The sequence below is a fragment of the Sminthopsis crassicaudata genome, chromosome X, assembly GCF_048593235.1.
Source record: "Sminthopsis crassicaudata isolate SCR6 chromosome X, ASM4859323v1, whole genome shotgun sequence".
NCBI classification, from domain to species: Eukaryota; Metazoa; Chordata; class Mammalia; order Dasyuromorphia; family Dasyuridae; genus Sminthopsis; species Sminthopsis crassicaudata.
Window position 1 is genome coordinate 22,301,067 of NC_133623.1, and position 23,793 is coordinate 22,324,859.

At 36.1% G+C, this 23,793-nt stretch overlaps 1 protein-coding gene across 2 annotated transcripts in view; it reads right to left on the reverse strand.

The window, feature by feature from the left end:
* Positions 1-23,793, reverse strand: part of LOC141548478 (connector enhancer of kinase suppressor of ras 2-like) — a 555,144-nt gene that overhangs the window by 391,084 nt on the left and 140,267 nt on the right. For both annotated transcript variants that reach the window (XM_074277397.1, XM_074277398.1), the window contains exon 2: positions 486-649. In XM_074277397.1, the coding sequence (XP_074133498.1) occupies positions 486-649 (164 nt within the window). The remainder of the gene's footprint in view (positions 1-485; positions 650-23,793) is intronic.

The window sequence follows — 23,793 nt, forward strand, 5'->3', positions numbered from 1 at the left end:
TACTAGGGTTAGAAACAGTCATGTGGGATCTCATGTCTAGTCTCAATAATGCCCTTCTTATCCTTTGATTCATCCGATGCCTTAGTAGAGGTGGCAGCCTCTCTCACCTCCATCTTCTATAATCCTCTGCTTTGATTTCACAGGGATTTCCAAGCTGATTTATGAGGCCACTCTTGATATCAATTGCTGTGGCAGCAGCTTTAGACAGGCCATGTCTAAGTTCCTTCAATAAAGCTCCCATACATCTTGTCCTTGTATAACCTAACTAGGACCCGAGACAGCAACTAAACCCCAGACCAATAAGAGTGGGGGTTACTCCCATTCTCAGCTATGGCACTATGAAAAATGACCAGTCAACAATAACGTATGTGAATCTGAATGGCAAAAATGCCCTGAAACTTAGTGTAACAGACATAAATATAGTTCTTACTTTTCAGTGATTTTAAAGTAACTAATAACATATAAACAGGTCGGTTTTTACTTACCAATATACTCAGTAAATCAACTGCTTCTAAAATTATTTCTTGGTGATCAGGAATGATCACTCCCAGATCCTCAAGTTCTTGATTTGTTACATGTAGCAACTGTTCTCCATTGACGTTTTCACCCTCAAAATTATCAATGTATTGTTGGATACAGTCATCAAGACCTGGGAAATAAAGGAAAAGCCAGAGAAGGAAATCAAAGAAAATAAGGATTATACCTCTTAGGAAAAATTTTATTTGAACAAGCAGGAAAACAGTTCATGCTGCTAATACAATGCTGCCCATTTTAGTACTCATGTGGCATTTCCCTTTTATTCTAAGGCCCACCTCAAATTCAACACCCTTTGCTCCTTAGTTCAAAAAGACCAAAGATAGGAAGAATGCAAAAACTAGTTTCTGGATGCTCCCACCAATGACTGAGAAATTAAACAGAGATGATAAAGCAATAAGTTTGATGTTTAAAATTAATTGTGCATGTATAGGCTGGGCATCAGACAAATGTGTAAAAGTATAAAAAAATGATGACAAGAAAAAAATCTGCCTTCAGCATACATATACCATAGCTAAACTATATCAACCAAGCTAATAGACATCTTTCACCAGCAAGCCAGAACAGTAGGCCCGTGTTGTCCCTTCTGTTGTCCCTAAGTAATTACTATAATGTAAGGGATAAGATTGTAGATGCAAGCAAACAACTCAATCACTGCTCTTGAGAAACTAACATTTCAGTGGGGGTGAAAAAAGCCAGAGAGGAAAACCAGAAGGGGAAAGTATCCAAGATGTTTGGAGATGATGAGGAAATGCTGTGGAGGCTTGGATCTGGGATGCAGCAACAATGTCTCACCAATTGGAGTCAATAGGTAGTTCAAGTTTTGGATGGAGTCCAAGTTTCCGGTGAGGATGATGGCCAGAGGAGATCAATACTCTAGAGATCAGTCAAAGCCAGGGAGTTTTTGTCTCAAAAAAAGCCACACTTGGGAAAGCAACTCATGAAGGACAAGAATTTTGATCAGTTTCCTTTTGGGTTTCTGATTCAGAACTCCTTTCCATTCCCTAGCTCACTCTCCAGATAAACCGCAACAACATTCAGTCAGACTGAAGCAAAGCTGAAGAAGTATCCACCCTTTCAATTTGCAATGTTTCTGGTTCATTATTTCCTTTTGATAGGGGAAGATAAGTAAGAATTCTGGTTTAAAAGAGCTTGCTCCAGACTACTCCGAGAAACAAAAGCAGACAAGAGATGGGGAACAATGTCAACAGGACATTTAGACACCTTCTTTGCTTGCTTATGTCGATGAAAATGCAAATGCAAATTTGCCAGCATAATCTGCCTGGATAATTTACAATACACTTTCTATATTTCATGACCATAACTAGGCATCATTCCACTTTCTGCCCACGATAGTTTTTATACACTTCAGACTTTGCTCAGTGACTCCCCTGGAAATGCTGACGCCTTATCTAAAGCCATTTTAACCTCCCTCGACTCTTCATATATGTTTAGAGAATGAGTCATAAAAACAAAGATACACAAAGTAATTTATTGAAGCTAAATGTCTTGAACATTTCCTGCACCCCAGGTTCCAACATTCTGTTTTAAAAACTACAGCAGGTACTGACACTAGAATATGATACATCACCACCCAAACAGCAGGAGCAAGCTAAGGAATTGGGTTGTATAGAAATTTAATAAAAGCATTCAAGGACTGCATAGCACTGAATGCCTTCACTACAGAGGTACCAAATATCATTTATCTTTATCCTTTAACTTTAGAAGCTTTTTCATGGAAAGGAGGAGGGAAAAGATGGAGAAAGAGAAGAGGTACTAGAGGAAGGAGAAATAAGGAAGCAATCTTCTGTCCAAGGAAAAAAAGGTTCAAATGTGGCAAAACCTGTGAACTCATCAACCAATACCCAACAGGTACCCAAAAGCAACAATAATCCCATGATATTATAGTCTTCACCTTTGTTCTTAGATGCCACTTTTGAATTGTGAATGCTCTAATATTGAACAAGCTGCACTGAAAAAGGTATTCCTGGCTAGAAGTCTGAAAGCACTGTTAATCAGACCTGGTCATTTCTTTAAGGCAGCATATGAAAGCTGGGCAGACTAAATGGGGGTGATGAATCAAGTCCATTGCAAATATCCCCAGAGATGTTCAGCAGGGCTAAGAATTGATTAGAATTCAGTAGTCCATTAATCAGCATGTTCTTATAAAATTAGAACATCAATTAAAGGCAGAAAACTCATTCTCATGATCTGGCACACAAACTTCAAGCTTTTTCTGCCATCTGTATTTTGATAGATTTTCTAGCAGAAAGACTTGCGATGCTCAAATGACTGCCATATTGCAGTGTGATTGAACACAGAGCCATTGACCCGAACATATTAACTTTATTATTAATGTCTGCAGTTTTCCAGCTGATTTCTATAGCATATGAATAGACACAGATGTTGTCACTCTACTGCCTATCACTTGTTCCATCCAAATTACCCCTATATAGGTTGCTGCAAGTTGTGAGAATAGCATTTGTGAGACACTGAACCAAACGTGATCATCTCATTTTTCAGGATATTCTTCAAATCTGTGGAACAACAGCTTGGATATTTAGTCAGTATATGCTCAATTAATATATGTGAATTTGAAAGCAACACAATAGAGTTAGGCTATATTTTTTAAGAATAAATATAGAACAGAGATTTCTTTTAGGAAATCTGCCATGCTAAATGAGTTATATGAATGTAATGGAATTTTGTTGTTCCATAAGAATTGAGGAGCAGGCTGATTTCAGAAAAGCCTGGAGAGACTTATATGAACTGATACTAAGCAAAGTGAGCAGAACCAAGAGATCATTGTACATAGCCACAATGAAATCATGTGATGATCGACTGCGATGGACTTGGCTCTTTTCTACAATGAGGTGATTCAGGCCAATTCCAATATATTTATAATGGCGGAAGCCATCTGTATCCAGAGAGAGGACTATGGGGACTTAATGTGGATCAAAGCATAACATTTTCACATTTTTGTTGTTGTTGTTTGTGTACTTGTTTTTTTTTTCTTTCTCATATTTTCCCCCTTTTGATTTGATTTTTCTTACACAGCATGATATAAATGGAAATATTTAGAAGAATTCCACGTATTTAGCCTATATTGGATAGCTTGCTGTTAGGGAAAGGGAGCTAATAGAGGGAGAAAATTTTGGAATACAAGGTTTTACAAAGGTGAATGTTGAAAACTTTCTTTTCATGTATTTAGAAAAATAAAAAAAGTTTTTTATTTTATTTAAAGTTTTAAAAACAAGAAATCTGTCACGTTGGTAGCAATGCCCTAAACAGTGGAAATGACCAATTAAGTCTCCAAAGAATCCTACTATCTAGCAATCCGTTTAATGTGTATGGCTCCTGAAACTATGCAACTGAGAGTATACCTGGAAACAGCTGACTAAAGTGTGTGAATAGTCATTTTGACAAACCATCGCTTTGTGAAGAAGCCACTAGGAGATGGAAAAGAGCACGAATGGCCTGGACTTGTTTCTTCCTCTGTAAAACTCTAAGGTCCTTTGCCACAATACATTCTTGGTCTTAAGATGCAGAAAGTGCCAGATTTGGTATCAATAGAAGTAGGTTCAAATCTCCCCTCCACATTTGCTACCTGTATGGCTATGGGCAATAAGACTTGCCCTACAGAATATACAAGAATGTGAAGAGATTATGTTTGCCACTTTGCTGTATCCCTGTCAGCACTTAGTATAATGATATGTACATAGTAGATGCCGAATAAGGAAATTTTTTTTTCTCTGTTACAAGGAATGGCTCACTAGGAGGAGGGGGGAGAGGAGGGCAATATTCAGAAAGCAAAATAAGGTAAAAATAAATCCTTTCTAAAAATTTAAGAGGATAAGCTAACAATTCAAAGCATTTCAAATTTTCTGAACTCAAAATGTCAGATAATATTTAAACAATCAAAGTGGGAAGTTAGGTTTATTTCTCTGCATCATACGTATACTGTGTATGTGTGTAAATATGCATGTCTAGGTCCAAAACTGAAAGAGAAAGTTCAAAAACTAAAAAAAAAATTAATTCTAAACATTCTTCATCAGCTGAATTTCAACAAATGACTGTTAGCATTTGAACTGAGAGTATGCTTCAGAGTATCTCAGAAAAAAACCAAATATATGGAAACTCTTCATAGAAGAAAACTGCAAAATTCCAATCTGAAGATATTCAAGAACTTGTAAATTTTCATATGAAGCAACCAACAAGCTTTGACTTAGATTGGCTATTGAAAAACAAAGTCAAAATGATAACAAATAAATCAAAAGTATTTTAATTTGAGAATAATTGTAATCAGACTATGGAAATGAACTAATCAGAGGGAAAACATGTCAGGACTTATGTCAGTATTTGGTACTAGGATGTAAGCACTTTCTATCTAAATGATAAGATACTGTTTGGGTGTGACTAAATTAGAGAAAAAGAAACTGTCAAGACTCCCTTTTAAAAAATTATATGGAACCTAGAACACAAAATAACACATAATCCCTGCTTCTTTTATATTTGCCATTGGAATGTGTTATTTTTTGCTCCCCCCTTCTCTCTGAATATATGTGTATCTATCTGTGTATATTTTACACACACACACACACACACACACACACACACACACACACACACACACACACACACACACACGGAAAACTATGAAATAAAAAAATAGTCTTCAGACTTTTCCCACTTCTCTTTCTGCAACCCCTTCTGTCTTCTTAGGCCTAGCATCCCCAGCTTTTTTGCTGTCCTCTGGCTGGCCAGAACTCTATCTACCCTGTCTCTTGTCCCTTCAGAATCCAAAATTACCATGCTAGTCTCATCCAAACCCCCATCAAAACTTCTACTTCTCTGATAGAGAATGCCATCTAGATAACAGGAAGAAAAGCCTGTCTTAAACTAATTCCCACTGCATTGGGAGTGATGAGTAAGGCTCACTATACCTTTCCTCTGTAGTATTTGCATCTCTACCACAGGTAAGGGAGAAGCGGGATAAATCAAAGGAATGGGTATTAATTGGAAGAACATCAAGTCGTGAAGAAATATTTTGAGGCAGAGGACCCTTTCATGAGCCCCTTCAAGCCTATCACCAAGGTGCTCTCTGCTTTATTTCTCTCAGTCCTGCTCAAACCCCTAGAATTTACAAAGGCTCTCCACAGTTAGGCTGGGAGGTGAGTGCCACAGCAGTAAGGGGAAAAAACACAAAAAGGGTATGGTGAATATTTGATCATTTTGCAGACATACTGCCAGTTCTGACATCTATGTTATCCCTGCCTGTGGTTACTAAAACAAATACTAATTTTATTCCAGTCTCCCAGGCAAAAAGCATACTGCTGAGAGCCTTTCAAACAGCATTTCATGCACTGATTCCTTTGTCAGAAACTAAATTCATTGTAACTGATGAAAGAGTATTTCTTTGCTCTTACTATCTTCTATAGCTCCTGTTCAAAACCAGTTTCTCTAGATCTGTGACTACTTGTCTCAGGCCGTTAGAACACAGTGCTAATGAGGCCAGTCAAGATGCAAGCCTGGTGTGGGTCAGCTGGACATGTGATGTCCCATATCCCCAGACTGACCTGCCTAGACCTAGTCAAATGGCATTGGTCTGGTCCTAGTAAAGGCAGGTGGCTTAGGATTAATCTACTACTGTTACTGGAGAGACAGCTCAAAGCAACAAGTCCTGTTGTGGGAGTATGGAGGAGAGCAATGGGTAGTACATGAAGAACAGGATTGTAACTGTCTGAACAAGAGTGGTTGCACATTTATCATTAGAAACAAATTAATCCCAACAAGGTGTGAGGCTGTTTCATTTTTTAAAATAAGGTTAAACTGCCTTGAAGGAAGTTTAGAACACAGAGTAAATAAAATTCAAAATATAGCCAGAAAGATTATTTTTTGAACTTTTTTTAAGCACTGAGTTAATAGGTTAATAAAACAGGGAGGGGACCGCCAAAGTTTGACTTCATATCTAAAAGGCATCCAAAGTACCTTAATTTTTTTTTGAGGTTTTCCTATCGGATTGAAATTTTGCAAATACACAGATTCTCCCATTTCAAGAGCTATAAACTCTAGAGTTAAGTATTCAGTCTACCTGATTCCCATGGGAACATTGAGAAATGCCACATACAATGTGGTTGGCATCTGAGAACCAGCAACTAAGAGAACATGGCCAATTGGAGATGATGTCTTTTTCTTTCCTGTACAATTTCCATGATTGAATGGATGTCACTTGGTATTTCTCCTTAATAATTCATCTATTCTACTATCTCAGCATAAATAACTTTGAAAAGTTATTTGAAAGCTGTTTCTCACCCAAAAAAGAAATCCTGACCTATTCTCTGCAACTGCTATTATAGTCTCAAATCAGGTCCACCAAAAAGAAAAAATATCTAAAATCATTTGAGATAAGATAGTCTTTTCTAAGCAAATTGTGTGTCAACCATAGTAAATGAGCTGACCAAGGGAAAACTCAAATCTTCTACTTGTTACTTTGGCAGAAGTGTTTAATATCAGGTCTGCTTCAGGGGTGTGCTGCAAAAAAGCTGGAATCAACTTGCCAGAGCTGATTATTAAATGTGAAGTGAAGGCTCTAGCCAGAGCTTGATTTGGTGCTGTTTTCATTGTCTAGATTTAAGAAAGTGATGGAGAGAATTGATCATGTAAATTAAACTTCTTTTTTGATGATGCAATCAGGGTTAAGTGACTCACCCAGGGTCACACAGTTAATACAGGTCAAGTGTCACATTTGAACTCAGATTCTCCTGACTCTAAGGCTAGGCTCTATCCACTGTGGCTCCACCTAACAGCCACATGTAAATTAATGTATGTTATGGTACATTTCTCCCTCTGGAGAGCCAATGAAAACATTTACTGCCATAAGACTTTGGAGAGAACCCATCCTCAATTAATGCCACAGACATGCTTAGCTTAATTTTACCTGGCCAGTGGGTCCTCATGCATTCTTTTCTTCCTAAAAAACTAAATAGCATACTAAAGATTACAAGGTTAATAAAGGTGCACCCTTGAGCTTCTCAAAAACAAAGAGATATGCAAAATTAAACAAGCTCTTGTGGCAAGGGTTTCATTCTTTAAGGTATTATCTCAAACTGAGCTTTCCACTGTGGAAAAGACCTGCTTAGGCCTGGGATGTGGAGTAACAACCAACTCATTTCATCATTGAAAAGCTTTAATTTACAAAATGTGCCCATGGTTTTACTTTTAAATGTACATGCTAACCCAAAAGGCATTTGTAAATTTGGAGGCAGAAGGTAGGTATACAACACTTCTAGAAGGTGATATAAATGGGATAGAGAGTGAGCTCCAACAGGGAAAGGCCATTTTCATTTTGGTTTTTGTCTTTCCTTTGCCCATGACAGAATCTGACACTTGACACCAGTTACTTAAACTTTAGCTGAACTGAAGTGAATTGAAGTGAACTGAATACCCCAAACCATAGGTTCAATGGCAATACTGCATCGCATAAAGTCAGCAAGGAAATACACTGATCAGAGGACGAAGGAGAGATCAGGTAAGTCTTCTAGAAATATCTGAGGAAGAAGAAAAGTCTTTCAAAGAAGGGTAGTAAGCAGGACCAGAGAAGGTTTCAAAAATCATTTCATTTAAGGTAAGTGAATTAATTAAGCAAGTCACTTCAATATATAAGGAAGGCATTGTACTAGATGGCCCCTACATTCTCTGTCAATTTTCATAGTCTACCAAAACTATCAACAGTATAGGATGGTCTTCCAAGGGTGGCAGAAAGGGATCCTGGGTAGTCCCCACACTTAGTATCCTCCTTAATATCTGCCTTTTTTCAGGGAGCTCCCACTGAGGGTTTAGATGTCAGTTATTCTAGACAACTGGTGAGCAAGCAGGTAAGAAAGAAAAAGTCAATGGGCTGTGAAATTCATTCTTAATATCCCTGCAGTGGCCTGGCACAGTCCAATCATTGAGATTTCTGAGACTATATCTTCTTTGTTTAGTAGAGGAATAAGTTGAAAATATTACCTAAAAATAGTGTTTCAATTTTTTTAACATAAAGTTTGTATACTGCCTAAGCAGTGGGATTGTTAGTTTTCATAAATAGCTTCCAGTTTTGTAATTACATGTCCATTTATGATTACAACTACTATTTATTGCTATACTCATTAAATGGGGGTTTAATGGAGAAAATATAGCACAATATTATCATTGAATTGTCTTGCTGTTTTGTTCCATTATATTTATTTAATGTGTATGCAAAAGTGTATGTTGTGCTTACCAAACAGCTAAGACATACATAATGTGAGAATGGGTCTTATGATGGTAGCAGAGTAAAGATATTTGCTTTCTCTGGGGATCTTCTCTAGAAATACAATGTAAGTTTGGAAGCTCTTAGAATACAGCTATAGCTATAATAAAAGTCTGGAAAGTAGAAATTAAATAAGTAATTTAGCAATAGATAGATGGTTTCCAGAAAGAGATATATTTTATGTCTATACAGAGAAATTCTACATATGAAACATAATAAACTCCTAGGATTAAAACTATCCCCTAGTTGATGATAAGCCAAGATCTCTGGGGAAAATACATTATTCAGGTTTAGGCTACACAAACCAACTCTTTAGAGAATTAGGTACTTATGTTGCCCAAAAAAACCCAAATTATTTTGTTCCCTATAGGAATGGAAAAAAATCAGATCAATTTCAGAATGTTCCAAATTTGAGATAAGAGAGAAGTAAGACTCCCTCATTGAGCTCAAAGATAATTTTTGAAAAGCAACTACAGATAGATTTTGGCATCCTAGCCTACCTTAAAAAAATAAACATTAAAGATTAGAAGTCATTGATTAATTGCACACTTGTTTAAATTAATCATAAAAAACAACAAAGATAAGAAAAACATATGATTATTGAAAGATGCTAAAAAAAATTAACAAAATTTAGCACTCACTTATGGCCAAAAAAAAAAAAAACTAAACTAAATTATAGGCATATGATCAAAATTATAAACTGAAACCAAGAATTAGAATTGTTTGCAAGGAATAACACTGGAACTGTTTTTAGTATAAATAGGAATAAAGCAACAATACTCATTTTTCAGTCATATGACATAGTTTTAGATATTCTAGCTATAGTAAAAAAAAGATTAGCAAACAAAATAAAAGCATAAACTCTAATAAGGAAGAGTCAAAACTATCTATTTATTGATTACATGATAAGACACTTAGAAAATCCTAGGAAAGCAATGAAGAAAATAACAGAGACAATTAATGATTATGGTGATGTATCAGGACATAAAATAAACCCACAAAATCATCAGTACTTCTACAGAGTATTAAGAAAAACCAGAATAAAATAAGAGAAATTACATTGAAAATAATAACAAAATGAATAAAATATAGTGGAGACACATGATTTATACAAATATATAAACACAATTACAGACAAAAATAAAGAGAAATTTAAATAAAAATGTATTTACTGTTCATGGTTGGGCCATTCCAATATAATATAAATGAAAACACTACCTACATTAATGAATATTTGAGTACCATAAGAGGCAGGGTGGTATAGTGTCTCTGAGCAAGTCATTAAACCTCTCAGTGCTCTAGGCAACTCTAAGATGACACTGTAGTAGGTACTGACCTACATTTGTAGGGATAGTTTTCATCCTTTGAGAGTTCCCCATACCAATGATATTATAGGTCAAATACCTAGTCTACTTACTACTATAACAATCAGATTGCTGAAGGGATTATTTTTAGAACTAAAAAAAAATAACAAAAACATTTGGAAGAACACAAGGCCTACAATCTCAACGAAAATCATGAGTAAGAATGATGTAAGAATGTAGTTGGGCATGGTAGCACACGCATGCAATCCTTGCTAATGAGGGGAAGAGGTATAGATTCTGATAGATTGCTTGAATTCAGGAGCTCTGGGCTGGAATAAGCTAAACTGATTGAGTGTTTGCCCTAAGTCTGAGACCAGTACAGTGAATTTTGGGAGTGGGAGTATGGGTGCAGCATATGTATGAAGCTACCTAAAAAGGGGCCTAGGTCAGAAACAGAACACGTCAAAGCACATCATCTCAATGCTACTACTGCTTCCCACCTCAATAAACTCTAGGGGATCCTTCTTAAGCAGCTGGATGGCACTGCATTGGATACAACACTATTCTACAGTGAAGAAGACTCATTTTCCTGTGTTTTAATCTGGCCTTAGACACTTACTGTGTGACCCTGGGTAAGGGCATGTCTGCCTCAGTTTCTTCTTCTAAAAATGGGCTGAAGAAGGAAATGACACTCCACTTCCTCTGCCAGGAAAATCCCAAATGGAGTCATGGAGAACCAGACAAGACTAAAACAAACAGATAAAAATAACTGGCTCCTTATAACTATTGGGACCCAATTAAAAAATCCTTTGGCATTTAAATCTTTTCATAAACTGGCCCTTCCTCTTTTTGTAGTCTTGTTATACTTTAATCATCTCTGTGCACCTTAGGAGCCACTCACACTGGCCTGCTATTGTACATAGCTTTTCCCTTTCATTTACACTGGCTCTCCATTCTCCAATGCTCTCCTTCCTTTGTTTCCTTACCTTCCTTTTAAGACTCAGTCCAAATCCTATCTTGTGCCAGGGGGCTTTTTCTGATTCCCCTAGCTAGTAGGCCTTACTTCCCCTCTGCAATTTCCTTCTATACATTTTATGTACCCAGCTACTTACATGTTGTCTCCCCCATCAGAATATGAGTCCTTAAGGGAAGAGACTGTTTTTGTTTTTAATTCATCTCTTCAGTGTTTAACACAGTAAGCGCTTACTGAATGTTTGTTGACTGGCTGAATAAAAACAGACCAGTCTTTAGCTTTGAATGGATCAAATCATTCTGGAAAGAAATTTGGAACTGTGCATACCCAATGAAATCATTATTAGGCATATACCCCAAAGAGACCAAAGATAGAGAGAAAGGATCCATCTGTACAAAAACACTTATGGCAGTCCATTTTTCTGTAGCAAAGAATTAGAAAGCAAATGTGGCCTATTATTTGGGGAATAAATGAACAAATTATGGTATTACTGAACCATATAAAATAAAAGGATTTCAGAGAATCTTGGGAAGACTTGTATGAACTGATGCAGAGTCAAGGGAGCAAAACAAGGAAAACAATTACTACAAGGATTATTACACTATTAAAAAGAATTTAAACTCTTCTTGAAAGACTTGAACTCTTATCTATGTAATAAAAAATTGTGATTCTAGAGAACCAGTGATGAAACATGCAACTAACCTCCTGAAAAAAGTACAGAATAGATCAGAATTTTTGGACATGACCAATGTGTGAATTTGTTTTGCTTAAGACTGTTTATTTGTTATACGAGATATTTGTTTTAACTTGGAAAGAGGTTGAAGGATAAGGGATTCATTGATAATAATGCCCCAAAATAGAAAAGACAGAAAAAGAGGTGTTCTTTAAAAATGCACAGAAGATAAAATAATAAAGTTCAGAGAGAGCTAGATAGCCAAGACAGCTTTGAAAATAACAAGTTAAATCTACTATATACTTCTTTAAAAATCAAGTAATATGTGAATGAGATTAGCAGTTTCATATACAATCCTCTTGCTGTTCTTTATCTGTGCTTGTCATGGCATGAACAACAAAAGTATACGTATATGTATGTGTGCATATATAATAGCCACACACACATATATATGAGTAGTCCATCTATTAGGAGGTTGATAGAATATAGAAACAATAACTGTTTTAACATCTGAAAAATTTTAGTCCTCTCTCTTCCTAGAGAAAGAATTGGGAAGTAGAGGCTTCTACCTCTTGGGAGCCTTTATAACATCCATTAAAGATCAGAGGCTCATAGAGCTTCTTCACACACATCTCACATTTTTTTTCCAACAACAACCAAAAAACCCTCAAGGAACTCAGAAAAACACTATAGACCTGAGTCTACAAATGTGTAAGATAGTGATTGTTCACAGTATGGGGGTGAATTAGAGTAGTAACTTACGTCAGTCTGCAGGGTGTTATTCAGGGCACTTGAGCAGCACTTTGTGTTTGAAACCAAGCAAATTTCTGTCGACTAGAGCTTGCAGTAGGAAAGTGCCACTATAGACATTAGCTCTGTAATTAGCCACTTATACTACTGATTTCTCCCTCTGCCATCTGTCGCTATGGAATATAGGCATTTTGCAACAAAATTGTCGAGCATGTTTGTCTGAAGTGGGTCATGGTGCATTGAGAAGCCCATCAGGATGCTCTTGATATTGTCTGACCAATCCTCAAAGTAACAAGATACGAAATGCTCCATTATCCCAGTTGCAATGATATAGTAGGTAAGTTCATCTCAAGGGTTCCATCAATAGGATGTGCAGAAGCACATATGGACTAGACTCCATAAAATTATCATGATTCATTGTATCTAATAATTTAGATAACTTAAATCCCCTTATGCCTTGTAGAATCTGAAATAGGATTGGGGGAGGGAAGAGAACAAAACAAAACCTCTCCCCCTTAGACATTCCCAATACTGACACCTTAGCAAAAGTCTTTGATTTCTGCCTGTTTAACTTGTCAACAGCTTTATTTTAGTGTCAACTCCAATCTACAGGATTAAGGTAAAATAGCAAACACCACAATCCCATTTTATCCAACAATTTGCCCTTCTCTGATGATGTTACTAAGGAACAGATGTGAGAGATTGGAGTTCTACCTTCCTTCATTTTTCCTGGCTATCCCTAATGCTTCCATTATGAAACAGATTAAGGACCACTTTTTGCAGGACTTTTATCTGTGTCCCTAGCAGCCAGTGCTTCCCCTTGAAATTACTACCTCCAATCTACTCTGCATATAGTTTGTATGTGAAAAATTGAGGGAATGGAGGGGATTCAAGCAGTAAATGGTAGAAAGAATTGAGTGAACCACATGGACTCCAACTAGTGACTCAATTCTGGAGCTAGGTCATTTCCCTTTCTATCCAATTGTGCATGTGAGAAAACATTTAATCGTGAGAATCGGGAGTAAACCTGATTGCACCATTGGAATCTAGCTCCTTGTGGCTGGCAAACTGGACCACGACTTCCTGCGGCTTAGAGACCCTGTTATAACCAAGGATGTAGAAACCCAGTCAGATCCAAAGACTGATGTGTGGAGTTTTTGCACACTTGTACATCTCAAGCAACCCATATGTTTTATCTGAAAACTGGCCCCATACTCTTCAATCAGTGATTGTTTCCATTTTCCTTTAATTGTTTACAGCCACTTGGGGGAGTGGGACATTAATTTTTCTGAATTCAAGGAACTACCTTGTTTGTTCTCCTCCCAATTTGGAAAGTCCCCAATCTTTCACCCAATTGGAAATTACATTACCTAAGATTTTATGGTTTCCTTTTAGTTAATTGGCTTTATTTGATTAATTGTTTTTGATGACTAAAAATCTGTCTTCCTCTATATTCAGGGGTCCGCGCCTAAGCTGGAGAGATCTGGTCTCACTTTATTAGGTAACTGGCATGCATTGCTTAATAGACAGAAATGCTTGGAAGCTGGAACCTTTGTTTCCTCAGTTATTTTGTCTTTAATCTACCATATGAGTACCTAGTTGTACAGTCTCCCCCATTAGAATGTAAGCACCTTACAATTGGTTTTGTTCCTATCCCAAATATTAAAATAGCACCTGGAACAATGGAGGTTGACTGCCTAACTAAAGAACCTAGAGAAAGAACTTTATCCTAGTAATCCCTCAACATAGTCCCCCTTTCTCTCCTATATATGATTATTTATTTCTACAATTAATAAAAGACATTCTGTTCTCACTGCTCCTGTATACAACTCCCTGGGCTTCATCCAAACTGATCTACATACTATATCCTGAAAAGACATTGCCCTTTCCCATCTCTTACACTGTGTCACAGACTGAGTCCTCTTTTCCACCTCATAATATACTCCTCTCATGCTTTCCACATAAATAAATATTTATCCTTTAAGAACGAGCTCATTTTCGACCTCCTTTGAGAACTTTTTAGCACTCAATTCCAAAGAGATTTCTCCCTCCTCTACGGTATAGTTCTTCATATGTAGTAGGTGCTTAATGTTTGTTGAATTCAATTTGCTGACTTGGATTTACCATTTATTGTGTATAGCACTCATTTATCAGATATCTTATATTACTAATCAATAATTAATTCTGTTTTCATCAAGGTTTGTCTTTTCTCCAACACTACATTGTAAAGTTCTTAAGAGCAGGGAGTTCACTTATACTTTCTTTATATTCCCACAGAGTTTTTGGTACAGAGCTGATGCTCAATAAGTATTGATTGAGAGGATGGAAGACTACATTTAAATGGCTGCCACAGACCTGAATAGCTGAAAAATGAAAATAGCCATCCCCTGAATAATGAAAGAGTAAATCCACACCTTTTCACTGCTTTGTGGCTTTGTAAATACACACACACACACACACACACACACACACACACACACACACACACACGCACACACACACACACACACACACACACACACACACCAGTTTTTGTTTTCTGAGCTAAGAAATTTTCTTCTTATCTACTCTAGGGTTTAAGCCTCTTCTCTTCTGTGGTGAAGTCAGTCAGAATGAGTTCTGAACTGAGGATTGTTAACTTTTTCAGCTCCATAAGGGGGATGGATCATGACCCCCCCCCATCCGTTTTTGTCAGTAGTGAATGAACATCTAATATCAACTCAAACTTTTTAATATTAGAAAATATATAAGAATCTCAAAATAAAAATGGACTAAAGCAATGTCAAATATTTTATAATATAATATCCCAGAAAGGTAACCAAATGAGAAACCAGTGAGAAATTAGAAAGAAGCCATCCAATTCAAAAACTAGATTTTTCATTTTGTAAAGCATGTTCCATCCAGCTGTCCATGACCTTCATCATTAAACTGATGTGCAAAATTTAACCAGAAAATAGGATCACCAACTTCTAGCATAAAGTGACAAGATTGAATATTTCTTCCAACAACATTAACTGCTCTACAGGAAAATCCCATTACAACTAACTCTAAGGACTGCCAAATTATTTTGTTCTAGTCAAATTTTGTTCTGTGACATTTTGTTTAAAATTGAAGGAGAAGGGATCCTGAATACTTTGTTATATTGAGTTTTCGCTGTAACAGAACTATCAAAAAATGAAGAAATTACATCTCAAAAAAAATAATTTGTAAATGGTAGGAAGCTCTAAGGCCTGCTAAGAAATTTTGTGCAATTTGTCCTTTCATTAAAAAAATAAAATAAAATGACTTAATGTGTTTTCTCAAGTTTAATTTAAAAGGAGTACATTAAGTGCAAAATGCAGACCATTCCTTTCTTCCTCCACTAATTTTGAGCAAGGCTTTTTGATAGAAGCATTAATGTATGTGTGTTCTGGCTAGATAGACTCAAAATGATTACTACACAACTCTTTTGTTATAATAGTACTGCAAACACAACAGAGTTAAACATGAAAATGAGGTGATATTAGGCTCTAGATCACAGGGGAAGTTATTCTCTTCCATGAAAATTTTTCTCAAAAAGTAGACAATCTCGTTTCAAGAAGTGAAGACCAGCTATAAATGCCACATTCAACAATAAAGAACTTCCATCTAGTTGGTTGTACTAAATATGCCTTGATGCCAGGTACAATCTATGATTGAAAAGCAAAATGCGCTGTTTTTATGACTCATACTATTCTGTAATAGTTCCCTGGGGCCTGGTTTGGAAGACATTTACTTAATGGTGCAAACCGCATGGCAACTGACAATGGAACAATACAGAAATTCTCCGTCAGAAAATCTAGACTGTCTAATAATATGACAAGTAGTAAACAAAAAAGTTGGGATCACGGCTGGGTGATTCAGTGCATTAGCCTTTCACCCTGTGAATTAATGCATCAGTCCAGCTTCAGGAGTATGCAGATTGGGCCATATGCTTAGTGTCTTAACAGTAAAGTATTTGCCTACTAGAAAGAGTGACTTAGAATATTATGGAAATCATTTTAGTTCCAAATGAATGTCTTAACTAAAAGGTAAACTGAGAAGCTCTTGCATATGGCACCCTACTTTAAGTTTTTCATTTTATTTAGGACTTTCTGGTTTTGATAGTCACTCCCTCAAATATAAATACTTAACTAGTACAAGTCCCTTAAGAACACATATGCTGGCAAGAAGATATAGCCATCTTTACCTTCCTTTTCCTATTCATATATTGACTGGCGTGGAAAAAGACATAATCGAACATCTCTTCTCTACCAATTCCTTTCATTGCTCATTGAACACTCCCCTAGTTACTTCTCTTCATCTTTCACAATTCAGAGATCATTTCTTGCATCTCTTGCACTCTAACAATCTCTTCCTTACATATCTTTTTGAACCCACTTCTTCCTTCCCCATTCTTTTCCAATGGTCACTAGTCACATCAGGAAAACTCCTTCCTCTTTTCTCTCTTCACTCCATTTGCTGTCCTAAAATAACCTAACCATAGTTGCTAAGCAGGAATAGTGCTAGCCATAGACCTCCATCAAATAAATGAATCAACAAGCATTTATTAGGTGCTAGGCCTTGAGAAAGCAAAGATCAAAACTTGTTGAAGGTCACACAGCTAGTCAGTGACAGAGCTAGAATTAGACTCAGGTCTTCTGACTCCCTGTTCAGTAATCTTTTTTACTATACCAAATGATATATAAGCAAGAACAAGTACTATCAGTCTCAAAAACCTTCCAAAGTACCCCAAAGTATTCTTCAAAATTTCTACAAAAATTTCCATCTCCTTCATCTTTCTCTAATTAGACCTACTTTTCATTGAGGGCAATTACAAATATTCTCCATCATTTTGGGGTTTTGTTTTGAGTTTTGTCTGGACTTATGATTTCTTTGGTGTAGGGAAATTCTACTTTCAACATGGACAAGCAATTTTTCTGCAATTTAGAGTCTTCCAGAATAGTCTGGAGGCAATCAGATATTGAGTAGATTTTCAGCAGCCACAAAGTCATTATGTGTCAGGGCCAGGAACTGAACCTGGCTGTCTAGACATTGAGGTTAGCTCTCTATCCATTATACCATGCCATCTCTTAATCATTTTTGTTTAAATTCCTAATATTATAATAATATCATCTTCTATGATATGTCACTGTATATATAATATCCTAGCTATGATCTGAGCTAAATACTGCGAGTTCATTTAGGAACCTATTCATCATGTATAACAATGTCTCTATTGAAAAACATGTCCAAAGTTCCAAATAACTAACTTAATAAACAATGGAATGCAACCCATTTATTAACTGAGGGCTTTCTATAAATGAAAATAATAGGGAAAACTTCTAATTTGGTTCTTGCTATCAATAAATGCCCTACATTATTTGTTAGCATTAACAGTTTTGCATTTGCAAAACTCCAAAAAGTTCTTTACAATACCCTCTTCCTTTTTCGTTCTTCATTTTATGAGAAAAAAAATTAGAGAGGAAAATGCTTCTGCTTCTCAATAAAACTCTTGCTTCAAGAAAGGAAACATGATAAACGAATTTAGAGTTTACACTACAAAAAAAGAAGAATGTTATTTTCCCCCATTTAGCAGATGTTTGGGTCTATTTGGCTATATCTGTTGTATAGACAAAATATCTTGGGGATTGACTGACATTTTTAATTTTCATCTGGATGCTCTAAGACAGTGGTCCTCAAACTTTTAAAATAGGGGGCCAGTTCACTGCCCCTCAGACTGTGGAAGGGCCGGACTATAGTAAACACAAAAACTCACACTCTGTCTCCGCCCCTCAGCCCATTTGCCATAACCCGGTGGGCCACATCTGGCCCACGGGCCGTAGTTTGAGAACCCTTGCTCTAGCATCATTTAGCTGCTGCCTTGGTGGTAACCTTGAATTTAATAAGGAATGATGCTGTAAAGCAGAATCTTTCAATGCGTTATTCAATGTGTTTATGCTTTGTTCATATTACATCTCTGAAAAGGCAAGATAAATGGTAATGTTTATGCAGAAGAAATCTTCCCAGGAGAGGAAAAAAAAAATGACACTTGGCAACACAGACCAGACACAGACAGTGTCAGAATGATAAGGGTATCATGGCACTGCCAACTTACATAGGCTGGGAATTCCTACCATAGGCTAATCTTAAAGCAGAAGACTGTGTCAGAAAGAATCCATTTCCAAAATTCCATATTACTCCTATTCATTCAGAACTGGATAATTGGGTAGAAGCTTTTTTAGCAACTTGCAGGATGAGAAATCAATCTTATTGGTTCAAAATACTTACATTCTGATTCTTCCTTCCTTACTGAGATACCCCATCCTACCTTCCTCTCAGAGTTACCAAGATCAGGTAAGGTAATATTAATGAAATCATGCTGAAAATTACAAAAGCAAGGATCCACATGTACAATTTTTTTTTACAGAATCTCTTTTTGTAGTGGCAAATAACTAGAAACTAAGAGGATATTCATTAAATGGGGAACGGCTGAACAAATTATGAGATAAGCATGTAATAGAATATTACTGTGTTATAATTGGATATTGCACCATAAGAAAATGTAAAATGGACAATTTCAGAGAAACCTGTTAATATTTATATGAATTGATCCAGGATAAAGTTAGGAAAACTAGAAGAACAATTTATACAATACCAATAATAGCATAAAGATAAAGTTTTGAAAGACTTAAAAACTCTGATCAAGATAATGACCACTATAATTTCAGAATGTTATTCACTGAGAGAGATGTAGAATGTCAAGATGCAGAACATCAGATATAGCTAGTGAAATCAGTTATTCTTGATTATATATATACTTGTTACAAAATAAATGTTTGTTACTTTTAAAGAGAGTTTAATCTGGGGAAAAAAGCAAGAAAAGAAGTAAAGAAAGATGCGCTCAGAGACTGGAGGGTATTTTGTGATGTTGTGCTTGATTTAAAAGAATAAAGAAAAGGAAGGATAAAGAGGAATACATTAGGGAAGAGATGAGGAAGAAAATGGAACATCTTACTTTTTCCTCATAATTGTACATCAGAAAATGAATTTACAAATATAGATAAAGAGATGGAACAAGAAGATATGTCATAAATCTCATTCTAATCTGAACTGGGAGAAGGAAGACTGAAAACACATACACATAGACACATACATAAAGAATTTGGTATAGAGATACATTAAAACCAACAAGGAAACAGGCAGAAAACAGGAGAGGGTGAAGGATCACTTAATACAAGTTGGAAGCACCATGAAAATGCAAAGTATCATTCCTATCCAAAGCCATGTTGTATCTATCTGGCAAACATGGAATTACCATGCTTAGAATCTATCAGAACAAAAGGGATGTCACTAATGTGTTATACATTTGAACAAGGACTATCATATAAAGACATTAGTGTAGGACACTGGCTTCTAACAGCTTTGATAATTCAGATTTCTAAATGCAGAAATGAGTAGTGACAGATAATTGGGATGATGACATGAAATAAAAAGGAATGAAGTCGTAATCTCTTTTTATTCCTAAAAAGAGAGGTAACATGGGCAAATGTACAGAAAGCTTGCTGAAGATCTGAGTTCAAGCCCAGCCTCTGACACATAATTGGAGAAGTCACCTAACCTCTCAGATATCTAGGCAACTCCAAGACTAGAAGCTTCAGAGAAGATGCCAACCTTGGAAGAGAGGTTATTAAAGACTTATTATTATTAAAGAAGTTATTAAAGAAATCACAGAAATCTTTATCCCTAACTACTAAATACTTCAAGAAATGCTTGATCACTTTCCTATCTTCATAAAACCTTAAAAACATTTTCAAGGTCTTTTTTTCTACCACTGGCTTTCCTTCAACACATCAACTACCAGATGGCACCAGAAGTGGTAGTCTTCCCTGAATGCTCTATATAATATTACTATTACTAGTTGAATACAAAGAAACAAACCAAAAATCCCGGATCCTTTGTAATCAAAAGGACAAAGCTTGTCCCAGAGAAAGAAGTGAGAAAATGAAGCCCTCTCCTTTCTTTGCTGAGGTGGTCGACTAAGGGCATAGAATACTGCATGCACTGCCAAATTTTGCTAGTGTGTTAGATTTATTAAATAATTCTTTCCTCTCTTTTTTCTTTGGCATAGGGGATGACTTGTTAGGCAGGAAAGAGAGAAAGGGTACATTCAGAAATGAAGGTGACAGAAAAAGAAAAGCTATCAATAAATACCATTATGATCACTGGTTTTCATGTCTAGATAAGTTGTCTCCACATTCAGGTTTAAAATAAATTCAGAACATAATAAGGTCTCCAAAGAGCTTTAGAGGTAATTATTTCATTTGACTTTCACTACAACCCTGTGAGATAATAACTCCAGATACTATTCTCTCCCTTTTTACAAATGAGGAAATGAAGCCACAAACTTTTTCTATAGTCACATAGCTGGTAGGTACTACAGGTAGACTTCAAACTTTGATTCCTCCCAACTTCACCTAGAACTTTTTTTTTTCCTGAGGCAATTGGGGTTAAGTGACTTGCCCAGGGTCACACAGCTAGGAAGTGTTAAGTGTGTGAAACCAGATTTGAACTCAGGGCCTCCTGAATTAGAACTTTTTCAAACAAGGAATACTGACTGTAGTTTTCCCTAACAACAAAACAGAGATCATTATGTTTTATGTCAAATAGTAGACTTGTAGTCAGTGAAAGGTTTGTGTGAGCCACTCATTCTTGGTAAAGTCTGGAAATGGAATTTCTTCAGGTCAGGTTGACCCAAAATGGAATTTTTAAAAGGGCAATATCTTCAGAACATTTTCACATAATTCTCAAATGATTCAGTGCTTTGTTTTTCATGGATTTTCAAACTAAAATGGCACAAGATATGAAGCATACAAATTATTAGAATTGTATTCAATCATTTCCCAAATGGTTAATTCTCTTAAATTACTCAAGAAAGTATCCTTATTCTTTAGCATACTTCTGATCAAATGAAGAAAAGAATAGAACATCTACTTTCCCTATGAAAACTTGCCAACTAATGTCTAAAAACTGGTAAGGGATTAGGTATTGAAAAATACCCAATTATTTTAATATTTTTTTACAGAAAGCAAAATATGTAACATTAAAGTACTGACTTGCCACTGGGAAACTATTTTGCTTATTGCCAAAAGGAAAAAAATAGCATTCTAAAGGTATGAGGAGTCAACTTATTTTTAATCATAATTTTCCACTGGTCTGTGAACTCAAGTGTGTCTCTCTTTGCCAGAATGCAGCATGTGTAGATGACAAACATCCTCAAGTCCAGATTTAAAGAGAAGCAAAGCAAGCTAAGGATCAAGCTTTTGGGGTACAACACCCCAGTGAGAAGAAAATAGAAATAACATTTTATTCTAAAGAATCTGGTTTTGTATGCAGATTTTATTCATGATTACATACGTTCAAAAGTCTGCACGATCAAGAATTTCTTGCCTTTCTTGTGCCTTCATTTAACTATTGACTAATTTTGGAGAACCTCAGGAAGGGGAAATAAAGGTAAATATCTTAGAAGCAGCTCTTAGAACCAAAAAACATTAGAACTGGAAGGTATCACAATGGTCATATAACCTAATCCCTTCATTGGACATATGATAAAACATTCAGAAAAGTGACTTCCTAAGTTGTAGTGATAGTACCAGGAGTGGAGATACAGGTCATAGAATGAGAGGAAATCTCAACAAACGTTAGGTGTTCTCCCCTTCTCCCTATCCCATTAGTGAGGATAATAGAGTCTTAAATATCAGAAAGCTCACTGGAGGGCTACCATTGTAGAACATCCAGTTAGTAGATATAATAGAGTCTTAACTACAAGAATGACCATTGGAAAGACACCATCCTCACCCTTCAACTCAGCCAACACAGTGAACCAATGTAGTGACATCCTCTTAATATCATTTTGGCAACTTAGATAAATGATGAGCAGAAGAAAACTCTCAAATCCCAAAATGTGAGACTCTTTTGGAATATACAACTATTCTTACAAGACCCTTGTTTCTGAGTCATTTTAAATCTTTTTTCTCTGCCAAAAGTCAACCCACATTCATTAAGTGTTTGTACTGTGTTAAGTACTAAAGATATAAAGAGAAGTAAAAAAGTCTATGTTCTCAAATACAAAGCTACATTTCCTAGGTACTTTAAGGACATCCTTCTAATGTTTTAAAGTTTTTCCAAAAGACGGTCACAGAACTGAAGTGGTTCAGGTTATAAAACTCAAAACATTCAGAATTCCAGACTATGAATGTGATTTGGGGATCTTCCATTGCATAAGCACACAACTATCGATAGGATACCCGAAAGGATGTGACTATATTCCAGAAGACAATGCTTTCAGAAGTAGGATGGGGGATGTTAGCATGCTTTAAATTTTTTTGATATGAGGAAATGTAAAGCTACTGAAACTCAGGGCCGTCCTTAGGACATAGTAGAATACCTAGGTGGTTTGACTGGTAGGACATCAAAAGATACCACTCCCATCCCTCTTAAAATATCTCTCTTAGTAGCACTATCACAGTCCCTGAAATGCCCGTGCTACTTCTATGGCTTAAGGGGGAAAGCACCAAATTGGGGATTAGGAGACATGGGTTCTAATCCATTTCCCTCATTGTGTAACTTTAGAAAAGTCACTAACCTTTAATTTCCTCAACTGTCAAATAAAGGGGCTGGACTAGACAACTTCTAAGATCTCTTCAGACTCTAAAACTCAGCTCTCATAATCTCTGAGAACAACAATAGGCACCTATAAAACAATATGACTTTTGTTCAATTATTTTCTGATTAGGTGATTGACCCAAGACAAATCAATTTACCCCTCATAGCCTCAGTTTCCTCATCTGTAAAATGTAGTATTAATAGTACCTACCCAACAGGATTATTGTAAGAATAAAATGATTTAACACTTGTAAAGCATTTTGCTTTTCTAAAAGTGATATATAGACATATATGTGTATATATTATGTATGTACATACACACATGTATTTTTCTTTTTTTGTATTTGTCGTTATTTGGTAGGAACTTTAAAAGAATGGAAGGGAAACTGCTAAGTTTCAATATGTGTATGTGTTGTTGTTATTATTACCACTGGAAGAGGCAAGAAAGGAAGGACAAAGTCTGGAAAGACTCCTATTTTGAAGTACTGCCTATAAGGGTAACTGGAGTAGGGAAGACCCAGACATCATTAAGGCACTGATCCCATAAGGAGATAAGTCCAAAGAGAGAAGAAAAGTAATGAAAGGAGGGCATGAGAATTAAGCACAA